At 46.6% G+C, this 14,265-nt stretch overlaps 4 protein-coding genes and 1 non-coding gene across 5 annotated transcripts in view; 2 read left to right on the forward strand and 3 right to left on the reverse strand.

The window, feature by feature from the left end:
- Positions 1-1,910: 1,910 nt before the first annotated feature.
- Positions 1,911-6,482, reverse strand: HSPA8 (heat shock protein family A (Hsp70) member 8). Its single transcript, XM_055305163.1, has 9 exons — positions 6,360-6,482; positions 5,447-5,656; positions 4,932-5,137; positions 4,541-4,693; positions 3,880-4,435; positions 3,457-3,659; positions 3,017-3,215; positions 2,571-2,803; positions 1,911-2,268 (listed from the first exon to the last, which is right to left on the reverse strand). The coding sequence occupies exons 2-9, from the start codon at positions 5,649-5,651 to the stop codon at positions 2,083-2,085; spliced, it is 1,941 nt and encodes a 646-aa protein (XP_055161138.1). The 5' UTR covers positions 5,652-5,656; positions 6,360-6,482; the 3' UTR covers positions 1,911-2,082.
- LOC129498015 (small nucleolar RNA SNORD14) lies at positions 3,728-3,815 on the reverse strand. The gene has a single exon (XR_008662050.1). It is a non-coding gene; the product is annotated as a small nucleolar RNA SNORD14 (small nucleolar RNA).
- LOC129496939 (proline-rich protein HaeIII subfamily 1-like) lies at positions 5,733-6,428 on the forward strand. The gene has a single exon (XM_055305286.1). It carries the CDS (start codon positions 5,733-5,735, stop codon positions 6,426-6,428), a length of 696 nt encoding a protein of 231 aa, XP_055161261.1.
- A 45-nt stretch (positions 6,483-6,527) lies between the features above and the next one.
- Positions 6,528-9,914, forward strand: LOC129496940 (translation initiation factor IF-2-like). The gene is made up of 2 exons (XM_055305287.1): positions 6,528-7,439; positions 8,234-9,914. The coding sequence occupies exons 1-2, from the start codon at positions 6,528-6,530 to the stop codon at positions 8,243-8,245; spliced, it is 924 nt and encodes a 307-aa protein (XP_055161262.1). The 3' UTR covers positions 8,246-9,914.
- A 1,685-nt stretch (positions 9,915-11,599) lies between these two features.
- The window catches only part of CLMP (CXADR like membrane protein), a 98,274-nt gene continuing 95,608 nt past the window's right edge, over positions 11,600-14,265 (reverse strand). The window contains 3 exon segments of the mRNA XM_055305165.1: positions 11,600-12,079; positions 12,082-12,329; positions 13,439-13,580. Coding sequence (XP_055161140.1) covers positions 11,997-12,079; positions 12,082-12,329; positions 13,439-13,580 — 473 coding nt within the window. The 3' untranslated portion in view covers positions 11,600-11,996.

Consider the following 14,265-nt stretch of genomic DNA (forward strand, 5'->3'; position numbering starts at 1 on the left):
ACCAAGTACGTAATTGCAGGTGCTGAGCAAGATTGCAAAACTCCTTTAAAGAAAATATTCCTTGCAGGAAGTTCCAGGTGCTGTTTCGAGGAGCTTGTTTAACTCACACAATGAAGGAGCAAAAACCAACACAGGTTTTGGAGTTAAGCCTGCCAGAATTGGATTAACTAGATCCCCTCTCCTACTATGCAATCTGAGACCAATTCAACTCTGATCCTGTGTCCTCAGCTGTAAACACAACCTTCTCTGGATAACTAAGAAAATCTAGCAAATAGTTAAATTTCCATTTTCTTCCCAAAGCCGCCCCATGATTTTCTAGTACACAGGCCCAGCTTCTCCCATTTGCACTAAGGAAAAATACCATTTCTCAATCTCCAATTTGTTTCACGAACAGATTCATGGATAGAACATTAACTTGAAATTCAAGTTGTGACTAAAACCTGTTAACTTTAAGAGGTCTTATGTGGTTTCACGATCACATTTGATCCCCACAATCCTGTTTCAGAGCACCAAGAGTACATTCTGAGCGGAGTAGTCTCAAACCATTTGCTCCAGATTCATAAGGAATGTATTAAAATACCTAATACCCAGATCAGATCAAGTAAGGGGGGGGGGGAACCATGCAGTTTCTACATACAAACCATGGGACTTTCCCAAGGATCAAGCATTACTTTCAAATTTCATGGGACCCTTAGAAAAAATTAATCATATATGGCACCACCAATCTCTGCAGACTCCAAGCATTACATGGATACACTTCTAAATTAGTCGATGTAGTATCAACCACAGGAAAATGACCTCTATGAAAGGTCTTAGACTCAGACCTTGCCTAATGCGCTTTATTCTACAAAATCCGGGTAGGTGTACACTATTAGGTCACTGAGGGACCAGGCTTTCTGAGACCTTAAAGGTTGCAAGTAGATCAAAGCTGGGCTCCTCTGCTGGGAGCATAGTTAAAATCTTAACACTTAGTGAAGAGTCCTAATTGACCACCAGGTGGCAGAGGTGTAGCACCCCCAGATCATGTCAGATTTTACCACCCTTAACCTGTTTTTTTGGTTCAGGTTTTAAGGACTGAGGCCTATCAAAACAACGTGACATAGGCACAAAGGACTTCCAGGACTCAAATTCAAAGGCGGAGTACTTTCAGCCTGTAGCTAACCACCAACCATTATTTACTAAGAAACCTAACTTCAACCCCTTTCCTAAACATCACAAAGTACCAAGTCACGTAATCTTTAAATGAGCCGAAGCCAACAATGTAGTTTTCCTTTAAAACCCTTTACCTAAAGGCAATCTAGTAACCTGTCAAATACAACTGTACTAACATCAACTCAGCTCACTGTTCGCCTGGCAGTTTTAAGACATGAATGCACAATTAGCTGCTCCAGGCCTTTCCTTTCCAGTTGATTCTATGGTAAACTCCAGAGTTCTATAGGTTAGTACCCAGCTCAAACAAGTTGAAAGTATTCCCTTAAGGGATATGCTGCAGGTGTTTAACTTGATTTATTCCTACATGGCCAACTACTTCCTTTTAGGTATCTATTATTCAAAATTTCCCATTCCCAAACTTTCTTCATGCCAGATGAAGAAGTTGGATTCCTCCCTTTGGATTTTGTTCCCCATCAACTTCAAGAGCACCAAGAGCGCCTACATCCACAGCTAGTTTCAATTTACCATAGCAACCATAAGCCTCGCTAATGGCAAACCCAAACCACAATTTTGTTGATTTGGAACTGAACCTGAGCCACTGACAACCCGAAGTTTCACCACTAGGCCAAATATCCAGCCCTCCCAAAACCAAATGCTACCTGTTGCCCTTGTACACATGGAGTCAGACAACTTTATGGTGCCAATTTTAAATACAGTTTTATTTAAGACATTGCATTTTCCACTTAACAATACAGTGCTTATAAAGTGCAATGTTTATTTCCTTTCCCTGTGCACATATTCCATATTCAAGTATCAAGAATGCCCAGTATATTTACTATAGCAGCTTGACTTTAAAACTGCCATGGAATTTGCTACAAATTTGGGTCCTTCAAATGTGTGGAACAATGCTAGACCTGTCATCAGGTTGGCTTAATCAACCTCTTCAATGGTGGGCCCAGAGGAGGCACCACCAGAGGGAGGAGCTCCACCACCAGGAAAGCCTCCAGGCATTCCTCCTGGCATGCCTCCTGCACTCTGGTATAGCTTCGTAATGATGGGATTGCAGACTTTCTCCAGCTCTTTCTGCTGATGTTCAAATTCTTCCTTCTCTGCAGTCTAACAAAAAAAAAAAAAAAAAAAAAAAGACATACCATAAATTCCTCAGGAAACTTCATGCCTGGTACAATCTGACAGTAACACTAAGCAAAAGCCTATCCCCACATTCAAGTCTTGGTCACCCATGAAATGTTGGGTCACTCAGACATCCAAGGAAGGAAGCTAGTTGCCAACACATGGAATTCTGGTGGAAACCGCGAATGTTTGGACCATTCATCATCGTGACCTGTATTTTTAGAAACCCATCTAATCTTTTCCTGCTGAAGCCCTATACCCACCACTATTCAGTAGGAATCACAAACCTGGTTCTTATCAAGCCAGTTGATGATTTCATTGCACTTGTCAAGAATCTTCTGTTTGTCTTCATCATTGATTTTGCCCTGAAGTTTTTCATCTTCAACAGTTGCTTTCATGTTGAAAGCGTAAGACTCCAGTGAATTCTTGGAAGACACCTTGTCTCTCTGCTTCTCATCTTCGGCTTTGTACTTCTCAGCTTCCTGGACCATGCGCTCAATGTCCTCCTTGCTCAAGCGGCCTGTAAGTTTTTAGACACAACTTTAAAACCTGAACCTTCAAGTTACCCTACAACATTTATAACCCGTGAAAGAAAGCTAAAACAGGCTTCTAGGATAAATGCCTTTGGGAGGCTTTGGAAAGTTAAAGGTTTTGGGAATACAATCTTATCTTAATGACCCACACCATCTTGTAAGGACAAAAAGTAACACTCAAACCTGTGCTTAACACTTACCCTTGTCATTAGTGATGGTAATCTTGTTCTCTTTTCCTGTGCTCTTATCCACAGCAGACACGTTGAGGATACCATTAGCATCAATATCAAAAGTGACTTCAATCTGAGGAACGCCACGAGGAGCAGGAGGTATGCCTGTGAGTTCAAACTTGCCAAGTAGGTTGTTATCCTTGGTCATAGCACGCTCACCTTCATAGACCTTGTTAGGAAAACAAATCATTAAGAAGCTGCAAAAGTTTAGCAGTTGTAGACTTCTGCATAAAATCCATTAGGAGGAAAGACTGATCGCTCAGACATCCAAGGAAGGAGTTGGCCAACACAAATCTTCTGGTGGAAACTACGAATGGTTTAGGTCAAATCATCACAGCGGGACAAGTCTTTCCGAAGCTACATAGAACCCTTAAGAATAGCCAAATCAGTACCGACAGTATAATCCATACCTGAATAAGCACACCAGGCTGGTTGTCAGAGTAGGTAGTAAAGGTTTGTGTCTGTTTGGTAGGAATGGTAGTATTGCGCTTGATGAGCACAGTCATGACTCCTCCAGCAGTTTCAATACCAAGAGAAAGTGGGGTGACATCCAATAGCAGCAAATCTTGAACATTTTCAGATTTGTCACCAGAAAGAATGGCTGCCTGGACAGCTGGAATAGAAACAGTTCGTTCAAAAAAATAATCCCAACCACCCTGTTAACTCACTAACAAAGGTCAATCGCTCAGACATCCAAGGAAGTTGGACCATCATTAGCTAAGCTTTTGGTGGAAACTACGAATGTTTAAATAATCAATCATCATAGCGAAAGCAGCCTAGGGCTTAACAAGGCCAGTGGTTACAACTGTTTAAAGGTTGAGGGAATAATTTACCTGCACCATAAGCAACGGCCTCATCAGGGTTGATGCTCTTATTCAGTTCCTTTCCATTGAAGAAATCTTGCAGAAGTTTCTGAATCTTGGGGATACGGGTAGAACCGCCCACCAGAACAATGTCATGGATCTGAGACTTGTCCAGCTTGGCATCTCGAAGAGCTTTCTCTACAGGGTCCAGGGTGCCACGGAACAGGTCAGCATTTAATTCTTCAAACCGGGCACGAGTAATAGAGGTATAGAAGTCGATTCCTTCATACAGAGAATCAATCTCAATACTGGCCTGGGTGCTGGAAGAAAGTGTACGCTTAGCCCGTTCACATGCAGTACGGAGACGGCGGACGGCCCTCTTGTTTTCGCTGATGTCCTTCTTGTGTTTGCGCTTGAATTCTGCAATAAAATGGTTGACCATTCTGTTATCAAAGTCTTCTCCACCTAAGTGGGTGTCTCCAGCTGTGGACTTGACCTCAAAGATCCCATCTTCAATAGTAAGGATTGACACATCAAAAGTGCCACCTCCTAAATCAAAGATCAACACGTTCCTTTCAGCTCCAACCTGCAATTAGAATACAAGACAGTTACTCATTATGCATACCTCCTAGGTCTCTGATCTATAATATATGTAGTAAGGTGAATCCTATTCTTCACAAGTGGTACATACCTTCTTGTCTAAGCCATAAGCAATAGCAGCAGCAGTTGGCTCATTGATAATTCGAAGTACATTAAGACCGGCAATAGTTCCAGCATCTTTGGTAGCCTGACGCTGAGAGTCATTGAAGTATGCAGGTACCGTGACAACTGCATTGGTAACAGTCTAAGAAAACAAAAGGTGGCTGTAAATCATCTGTAAAATTGTCCGCAGTCACATGGTCATCGTCTACTTTTGTGTGCTCTCAAAAGAACAAGCGTGTTTTTAAACGTTTTACTTCTCAGTTGTGGCCACTAGATGTTCCACAGTACTCAAAATCCCATGCATTCATCAGGGAATCTGGTGCATGTTTCAACCTTCAACTACCTTCCTGTAGGGATGCACACGGATGCACACTACTTACCTTCCCAAGGTAGGCCTCTGCAATTTCCTTCATCTTCGTCAGGACCATAGAGGACACCTCCTCTGGATAGAAACTTTTGGTCTCCCCCTTGTATTCTACTTGGACTTTAGGCCTGCCAGCATCATTCACCACCATGAAGGGCCAATGCTTCATATCAGATTGGACGACAGCATCATCAAATCTACGTCCAATCAGCCGCTTGGCATCTGTAAAAGGTCACCGAATGGAAAGTTTTGTTACACTACTATCCACCGAGGAAGAACCTAGTCCGCCATCACTCAAACGCCAGGAGCACTAGTAACCAAACTTTCTAGTAAACGGACTCCTTCTCTGACAGTCATCCAAACTATTTATTAAAATACCTCAAACTTTTGCATAACGTTTTGTTATCACCACTGCAACATATTTTACGATTCTTTTCCAGGCTTTCATGGCTGCCTCACACTCCATAAACTTCTAGACTTCCACCACCCGCACCTACACTCCACGCCAGGAGATCTAAACCAACGGCTTACCGAAAACCGTGTTGGTGGGGTTCATCGCAACTTGATTCTTCGCAGCATCACCGATCAATCGTTCGGTGTCCGTGAAAGCGACATAACTTGGGGTGGTTCGGTTTCCCTGATCATTGGCAATTATTTCCACTTTCCCGTGCTGGAAGACACCCACGCAGGAGTAGGTGGTGCCAAGATCGATCCCGACTGCAGGTCCCTTAGACATAGTTGCTAGGATTAAAAAGGAAAGCGAGCCCCTGGGTTTTAAAACGGGACTGAACACCTCGGAACGCTTCCTGCGACAACTATGCCACCGAGTACGAGCCCGCTTCCCCCGCCCCGAATCGCCGCCCGTGTGGGAGAAGCCCGCGGGACGCCGGGGCCGGCAGCGCTGCAGCCGGGGTTGCCGTGCCAACGGCGGCGGGGCCGGCCCAGACCGGAAGGTGCACCTGCCCCGAGGGTCTGCGACAGTTCCGAGCACGTGGTGTCGGGCCCTGGAGCGCCGCTTCCCCCCGTCGCCGTGACCGGCGCTCCCGGAGACCACACAATGCTGCCCGGGGTACGTGCTCCAGCCCCCCCCCCCGCCCCGCTCCCGGCGCTGGCCGCACGCCAACGGCGCCTCGCTCCTCACAGGACCTGGAACTTCCGCGCCCCGAGGGCGGAAGCGGCCCGGACGCCACCCGGCCGCCGCCGCCGGCCCCCGAGGCTGCAGCCCACGCCCCGCGCTCCGGACCGCCGCCCGGCGGGGAAGGACGCGCCCCAGCCCGGCAGGGAGGAGAGCGGCGGCTCCGGACCAACCCCCACCCCCGCCCCCACACACAGGAAGGCTCGAGGCCCCCCGGGCGCCGCCCACCCGGCCCGGCCCGGCCGCCGCCGCCGCCGCCCGCACGCCCCTGAGGAGCCGCCACAGGACCCCGGCACGCCCGGGCCTTACCTTCTGTGTGGGCCGGGCTCGGCTCGCGGAGACAACAGCCGTCTGCAGATCTGGCGCCGCGTTCAATGAGACCGGTTTCCGCCCGCCACCCTGTCTCTTATACCCTGCCTCAGAACCTTCCAGAAGGGGCCCACCCCTGCCGGCTGCCCATCACGGCGGCGTCGGCCAATGGGCGCGCGGCCACCTCGGCGAGCCCCAATGACGACGCCGGCTCCCGCCCCGGGCCTCGCCCCCTCCCGCCCCCATCCCACCCCCCCTCGCGATGACGCACTCACCGCAGCGTTCTGGAACTTTCATTCTCGCCCCCGCGCTCCGAACGGCCCCGGGGAAAGGGAGGGTGGAGCCGAGAGAGCCCGCGCGCGGGAGTCCTCAGTCACCTCAGGCGGAGGGGGGGGCGCGAGGGGGGGCGAGGGGGAGGGGCGGAGGCCGCGTCCGCTTCTGCGCAGGCGCCGTCGCAAGCGCGCGCGGGAGGGGCCGGAAGGAGGAGGAGGGAGAGGGGCGGGCAGCGTTAGAGCCAGCCAATGGCAACGGCCCTGGCCGCCAGCGGGCTCGGCCGCGGACCCGGGGGGAGGGCGGACCCGGCGGCCCGGGAGGGAAGGCGGAAGTGGAACGAGGACAAAATGGCCGCGAAGGTTGTGCGCCCCTCCCCCCCTCGGCGTCGCCCGGGGTCCCCGAGGCCCTCGCGGGGCCCACGTTCCCGCGTCGCCTGCCTGGTGCTTTGGGCCGGGTGTGCGCGCTGGGGCTGGGGGGGCGGGAGCGGGGGCGGGGACCGGCCCCGGGGCGCTGCCAGGGTGCCCTGCCCGGGGGTGCGCCGGGCGGGTGAGCCAGGCCGGCGCCCGGAGTCCTCAGGCTGCGGGGCCCGGGCCTGCGCCCTGCCCCTCCCCCCGCCGAGGCCCCGGGTCGCTGCCCGCCGCCCCGACCCCGGCCCCCACCCCTACTCCTCAGGTGTCTGTGGGAGGAAAGAAAGGCCCGCGCGCGGCTTGCTCCCGCGGAGGAGAACCAGGCCTGAGCGGCCTGGGCGCCGGCGGCCCCGTGCCCTTCACCTGGGGCGTCCCAGGCTCCCTTATTTTCAGTGACCAGGTGTGTGGTTCTATTCCCTTCCTGGATTTCTAAAAAAGCTCGCCGAGAAACCCCCCAGGGGCGTCCTGAGAACGGGATTAACCGAGTGCGCGAGACGGTGGTGCTGATAGCGGGGCGGCGCGGCGCGGGGCGGCGTGGGGGCGGGCCTGCCGCCCGGGCCTCTCGGAGCCTCGGTTCCTTGAACTGTCTTCCGGGGGTGTTCTCCCACACAGGCCCGGCCGCTGCTCTTCTTATTAATGGATAAATGGGCGGATGAAAAGATTATTATTATTTTTTTTCTAAAGACCACCTAACCGTGCTGTGGCTGTAATCAGAAAAGCCCTGCAGGCGGTGCCTCCAAAAAGCCTGTCAGAAGAGGACACCTTGTCCTTGTCCAAGACAGTAAGGCCTAAAGCCAGATTCAAACATGTGAAGGAAGGGTGGGTTTTTGTTGTTTTTTTTTTCATGTTTTGCCTTTGCGTTTTCCGGGGGTGGGTGGGTGGGGGAGGGCAGCGATGGCTTGAGCACGTGGTGGCATATGCTTGAATTTTGCCCCACTTCCCAAGAAATTGTTTTTAGGGTGCTTTTACAACACAGAGAGTTCTTTCATCTGTTAATATATAACCACCGGAACAGTTTTCTGGGGTGTATATCGTATATTCCTGTATTAGAAGGAAAATGAGGTCCAGAGACGCTATCTGTAGGATTTACAGTTGGCTGAGCTAGAATGGAACCTAGCGCATTTGATTCCAGAATCCTTGGTCTGTTTTTTTTAGTTGCCCTATAGTGCAGTTTTTTTTTTTTTTTTTTCCTAGAAACACATGTAACTCCCAACTCGGAGGAGGAAGATGTGTGCCGTGGGAGGCTCCTTTCCAATTTATTTGGTATCTACCATCTTCCTTTTCCCGCTCAGCCTATCAAAAACCTACATTTTGCAGCTTGTGACCTCTGGACTGCCTAACCACGTTTTAACTATTGAGCCACCCGACCATGGAACAAGGTCCCAAATCCAGTGCCTTGGAGTATCCCACCTAAAGTCACTGATGAAAAAAAGTAGATAACCTGTGTGTGCGGTCACTCACAGCGCGTTGTAGAACTTGAACTGTGCGCTCATTAAATAGAATGATTCAGAGTGTATGTATATAAAGCTTATGACCAATGTCCGGTATCCGCCTGTTTACAAGCTTTCAGACACATTCAGGATCGAAAGATTAAAGTTTGGGGGCATAGGGACTGCAGTGAAGTCTGAGGCATGGGGTTTCTGGCTGGGGAGTGGGGTCGTGAACATACTGTTGTCCCTGTCACATATCCAAGCACTAAGGGTTCCAAGGGCTTTGGATGTATTACCTCATTTAATTTTGTGAAGTTTTTTTTTTTTTCAGATTCATTTGAACCTCTCGGTGCTTACTTCTTTTGAGATTTGTTTGAATCCCTTAGTGTGTAGTTTTGTCGGCACCTCACCTTGGCATAAAATATTTGCATTGTGAATGTTAGTTATTTTGATAAGGTCCTTAAAAGCAGCATCTCTGTCATAACTTGGTATTCTCCCGTACCACTAAGCATCTCGCTTTGTTAGGAAACAGTACTTTGGTGTATTTGTGACTGAAATCAATAAATAATAGATGATATTCAGACTGAGTTCTGTTCTTCTTTTGGCAGCAAGCTAATGAACACATTTCCAGTGCAGGTTATATGACCTTCAGCTTCTCCTACAGTATATCACCTTTACTTATTTATTTTTTAATTGCTGATACAGATACATCTGTAATAAATATTTGGTTTCTGTGATCAAATACAGTCTCAATTACAAGGCAACTTAGAAGTTAAAATATAAACAGCTTAACACCAGAAATTAAGCAAAACTGTGTGTTTTTGCAAAAGCAATTCTGAAATTATTTTTATACAGTGTAACAACAAGGGCATCCACTTCATTGTTTCACAAATTTAAGTTTGGTTTATATATTTTACTGAAATGGTTATTCTCCAAACATTCACATCCTTCCGTTGGGATCTTCACACTAAAAATGTTTTTCTTTCTACTTTTTAGTTATCTGTTTTGTTTCATATTAACGGATCAGGTTTATTTGACTTAAAGTTAATGGAATATGGTTTGAAACCAGTAGTGTCTCAAAACTTTATCTTAAGCCCAGAGCTTGCTGTATCTGAACCCAAAAACCTGACTCCAAGAAAAGTGCACTATCATTGCTTAAACTTGAGCACCTTATCTCTCAGAAGTTTCAATTCCTTAGAATTTCTCAGATTTTAGGTAGTTATCGGTCTTGTGAATTTTTTTGTAGATTTCCAGTGTGAACAGATTTCCAAAATCTGGCTATTCAACGGGTATTTTAGTCTTTTAGTAACTAACATGTTTAAATAACCTCAATCTCCATATCATGCAAAGGGGACGGATTCCTGCCTTCAAAGACATATGCAGGAAACCTTAGGTTCAAAGGTAGTAAGTAACGATTAGAGCAAATTGCTTGTGATGATAGAGCTGCAGCCTCCATAGTGACTTGTTTGGCTCAGGTTCTATAGGAATGAGAATCCTCAGAATTACATAGCAGAGGTGATAGGTTACCACATTACCAGAAGAATAAAAAAGTATAGAGCATGGAAGGGGTTTTATCTTACAATGAGGCAGTGTTAGTATTAAGCATTCCACATATACCAGCCTTCTTAAATCAATAGACATTCTTTACATTACTTCCTCAATGTCTCTTATCTCCCAGCCTTTTTTTTTTTTAAGAGGAAGACAAACCTCAAATGACAATTTTCACCCAAGCATAAACCCCCTCATTTCTTAAAGAACCTTAGAAGAAAATGTATTTGCACTATATGAGGGCTGTGGTAGAAGAATTAAATGTAGAAAGGAAAAACCAGAAAAATGGGGCCAAATCCCAGATCAGCCTTTTCAAGCATCTGATTCCCATTTTAGAAACAATGCTTTCATCTCCAGATTCAGCATGACTTTTTCTTTCCTCTAACTTGCTGCCCTTTTAATCATAAATATTTTGCACTACCAATGGAGATCTGTTGACATTTGCCCTGAGGTCCTTGCAGGACTTTTTCAGGTCTATCATTTTTGCCATTGGATGCATTTGACTCACAGGATAGTCAACACTATTAAAAAGGCAAGTTCTCGTATTGGAGGCTGCTGCTCGCTTTTTATTTCTCACACACCTTTCTTCCATGAATCAACTCTTAATGATGGTTATTGTGGTGAATCATTTCTGTTCATTGTTTCCAAGATGGTGACAGTTCAAATGTTAGCAGTCACTAATCCTGCCCTGTCCTGCCACCCACGAGTTATCCTCACCATCCCTTCCCTAAATATAATTCCCTTTCCTTCCAAACCTGGACTTCCTCGGAGGCTAAGCTGGGAAATTACTGAATTTATTTCAGCCTCTCAGGAGGGAATGATTATGACGTCCTTGTAATGCCATTAGGAAACGCTGGCAATCCCTGATCTTTTTGATAATTTAAGCCCTAGAATTATCAAAAGTCCCAGGTTCACATCCTTCTCCTAAAATGAAAGAAATGGAGGAAGCTCCAGGTTTGGTGTAATAAACTTCCTTATATTAAGAGATAACTGATCTAAGCTCCCTTTATAGTTTAGTCAGTCTTAGAATTCTGATTTTATAGGTTCTCAGAAGAGAACACAACGATATATCAATGATCTTTTAGCATCTCTGAAAGATTTCTCTCTCGAAAAAGCTTCTAAGAACATTGTCAAATGACACATAGTGAACGTTGTGCTCCAGAGATATCCTCTAGCAGGGAAGTCCTCAGAGACATCTGATTTGAGGGTTACTCCACAATTGGTCCAGTATGGATTTCTGGTTATCTGTCAGTGACCCTCTAAATGAACATCATTAAGATGGAAAGTTTTTCACAGGCCCCTGTCACACATTTTGAATTCCTTTCTTAGTTCTCTTATGGTTCTCTATAAGTGGGAGGTTAGGAGTGGATAGAGGGGGGAGAAACTCAAATTATTCTTCATCTCCTACTAGTTCAACTCCTTATAAAATCAATATCCAAACCTTATGGTAAATGAAGTCAGGTCAGAAGAAACATATTTCCTTTTTTGAAATTTCTCAGAAGCAATATGCCCAGTACGTGGTGCAGGTAGGTGAAATATAAGGCTGTGGGTTCCACTTGACTGAATAAGCACAATAATCCAGTAGGTTTGCAGAAATGCATAGAAAATTTATGAACAACATTTCATTTCTTCTTGACAATGGTGAGTCGAAGTATTGATACAAACAAAACATCTCAGGTGAGAAGTTTTAAGTGTGTGCAGTTCCCCTTTCCCCAACCTTTTCCACCACAGGTCCTGGTCAACAAATACACAGATTAGGACCCCTGCTTTCCCCACTCTGGTCTCAAGGCACCATGCCTTTCTGGAGATGATCAGCTTACATCCTTTTTCTTGTTTGGTGCCATATAAAGAAAGTGTTCATTTGAATCGGGTCCATGCAATGCTCACTGCTACTTAAATGGCCTGTCATCTGGTTCGAGGGGGTTTGTGTGGCTGGTGACTGAGCTTCAATGACTAGAAGAGTCCTAAGATCCTGACTCCTAGGAAAGCATGGGAGTCAAGTCCACTCTAATTCGGATGGTTTGGAAGGCTCTGGTCTGGCTGGGGATCATGCTGGGTGTGGCTCTGCTTTGGTCAGGGTAGCATGGTGGACTTTCTTTGGTTCAGAACCTCTGCCCTCTGGCCCCACTAGGCTGTATGCATGGGTGGCCAGCCCTGGCTGGGGCGCTGCTTCAGTTGACAGTGTCCGCTGGCTGCGTGAGGCACTATTAGCTGTGGAGCGAGTGGAGGAAGAACCAGAGCGTGAGCTCCGAGATCCTGAGGAAGAGGAACTAGGTTTCACGAGACGGGCTTTTGGGGCTTCCGCATCTTCCCTGAAGAGAAAAAACAGCAAAGGTAAACTTCAATACAGGCAAGACCAAGATAGTTTCCACTATGGTTGCTTCCTTCTGAGGTTTTCTAAAACTCCTCAAGCTGTAAACTTCACATGATCCCACTGAGGGGCAGCCCTTTAGGGGAACGGGGACTTCCCTGGTCCCTGAGACTTTATCAGGTTGGCTTGGGCAAATGGATGTTTTGTTAGACCCGAAGTCAACTCTATTACTCTGGGAAAGCAGGCACTTACCATTGAGATTGATTTGGGGTCTGTCTACATAAGCCTTTTTTTTTTTTTTTAAGTAGGCTCCACACCCAGCATGGAGCCCACCACCCAGCATGGAGCAGGGCTTGAACTCATGACCCTAAGATCAAGACCTGAGCTGAGATCAAGAGTAAGCGACTGAGCCCACCCAGGCATCCCTAAGTAAAGCCTTTCATGGCCCATTCTTCACTTCATGGCCCTTTGTAAGTGGAAGTGAATCAGAAGTAACAAAGTTGATCTTTTTTTCTTTTTCTTTTTTTAAAGATTTTATTTATTCATAAGAGAGAGAGAGAGAGGCAGAGACACAGGCAGAGGGAGAAGCAGCCTCCATGCAGGTAGCCTGATGTGGGACTCGATCTTGAGACTCCAGGATCATTACCTGGGCCCAAGGCAGGCGCTAAACTGCTGAGCCACCCAGGGATACCCCAAAGTTGATCTTCTAATTCTCAGTTGAGGACAGTTTCACAATAAAGGCAAGGTAAACCTGAACTTCTATCCCCAGGCTGGAACTCCTTACCTAACCAGAGTAATCCTTTGAACAGATTCATAGTTAAGAGGAAATGGGAGGGGTGCCTGGATGGCTCAGGTCACCTGATATCAGGGTCCTGGGATTGAGCCCTGAATTAGGCTTCCCACTGAATGGGGTCTGCTTATCCTCTGCTTCTTCCACCAGGCTCCTGCTGTGTCTCTCTCCCTTTCACTCTCTTTCTCTCCCAAATAAATTTAAAAATCTTTTAAAAAAATAATTTAAAAAGGGGAAATGGGACATTTACGTTGGCTAGTCACTATGGAGCTAGCCCAGTAAAGGAAGTCTAGTAGAAGGGATTTTGAAGGGAGGTTTACCGAATTTCATTAGGTCTCTCTTCTTCCTCATATCTCTCTTTGTCTTTCCTTCGGATTAGCAGCCATACCAAGAGGAAAATCAGCAGTGCTCCAGCCACCATGCCTGTCACTGCTCCTGCAACCATGCCGATGCTTTGTACATCTATTTTCTCAGAAACAAAAACAGAGGGAAAAACCAAACATAAGCTAAGGAAATACATGAATTTAAAAAACATAAGCCCTGGCACGCCTGGCCAGCTTAGTAGGTGAAACATGTGACTCTTCATCTCAATAATTCTTGATTTGGGGGTTGGGAGTTTGAGGCCCACCTTAGAAATAGACTTTACTTAAAACAACAAACAAAAACATAAGTGCCAGACGAGATGAGTATTTCCAGATCTTTCTATCTTTTTGAGTTTCCTATTTACTCTTGGTGTATGACTAACCTTCTTGATATTGAAAGATAGCAGATTATACTACCCCAAAGTATGCCTCTTTACCATTAGGACAATTTTACACTGATTTTTTTGAAGGAGTTTCCACCCAATATAGGGCTTGAACCCATAACCCTGAGATCAAGAGTCTATCTGCTGACTAAACCAGCCAGGTGCCCCCTTAAGCTGATTATCTTTGAGACACAGCAGACCCAGGAGAAGTTCTAAAAATAAAGTTGGCCTTTTATAAGGTAAATTTACATTTATAAAGGACATCTCCATTTGGTCCCCTCCTGGATATAATAAATTTCTTTAGGGAGCTGACAAGTTCACACATGTTCCTAAATACAGAGTTAGCCACAAGAGTGGAATGGTCATTGCAACTACTGAACTTACCTTACCTTAGTGATAGCC

Source organism: Nyctereutes procyonoides, unplaced genomic scaffold (genome assembly GCF_905146905.1).
Source record: "Nyctereutes procyonoides isolate TBG_1078 unplaced genomic scaffold, NYPRO_anot_genome, whole genome shotgun sequence".
NCBI classification, from domain to species: domain Eukaryota; kingdom Metazoa; phylum Chordata; class Mammalia; order Carnivora; family Canidae; genus Nyctereutes; species Nyctereutes procyonoides.

Bases quoted from the DNA above. Each gene is read 5' to 3' on its own strand.
- HSPA8 (XM_055305163.1), bottom strand. From the start codon at position 5,651: ATGTCTAAGGGACCTGCAGTCGGGATCGATCTTGGCACCACCTACTCC. The intron at 3,216-3,456 runs GTATGGATTATA...TTTCCTAACAAG, and splicing joins AGCCTGGTGTGCTTATTCAG to GTCTATGAAGGTGAGCGTGC. The intron at 2,804-3,016 runs GTAAGTGTTAAG...AAAAACTTACAG, and splicing joins TACCATCACTAATGACAAGG to GCCGCTTGAGCAAGGAGGAC.
- LOC129496940 (XM_055305287.1), top strand. From the start codon at position 6,528: ATGGGCGCGCGGCCACCTCGGCGAGCCCCAATGACGACGCCGGCTCCC.
- LOC129496939 (XM_055305286.1), top strand. From the start codon at position 5,733: ATGCCACCGAGTACGAGCCCGCTTCCCCCGCCCCGAATCGCCGCCCGT.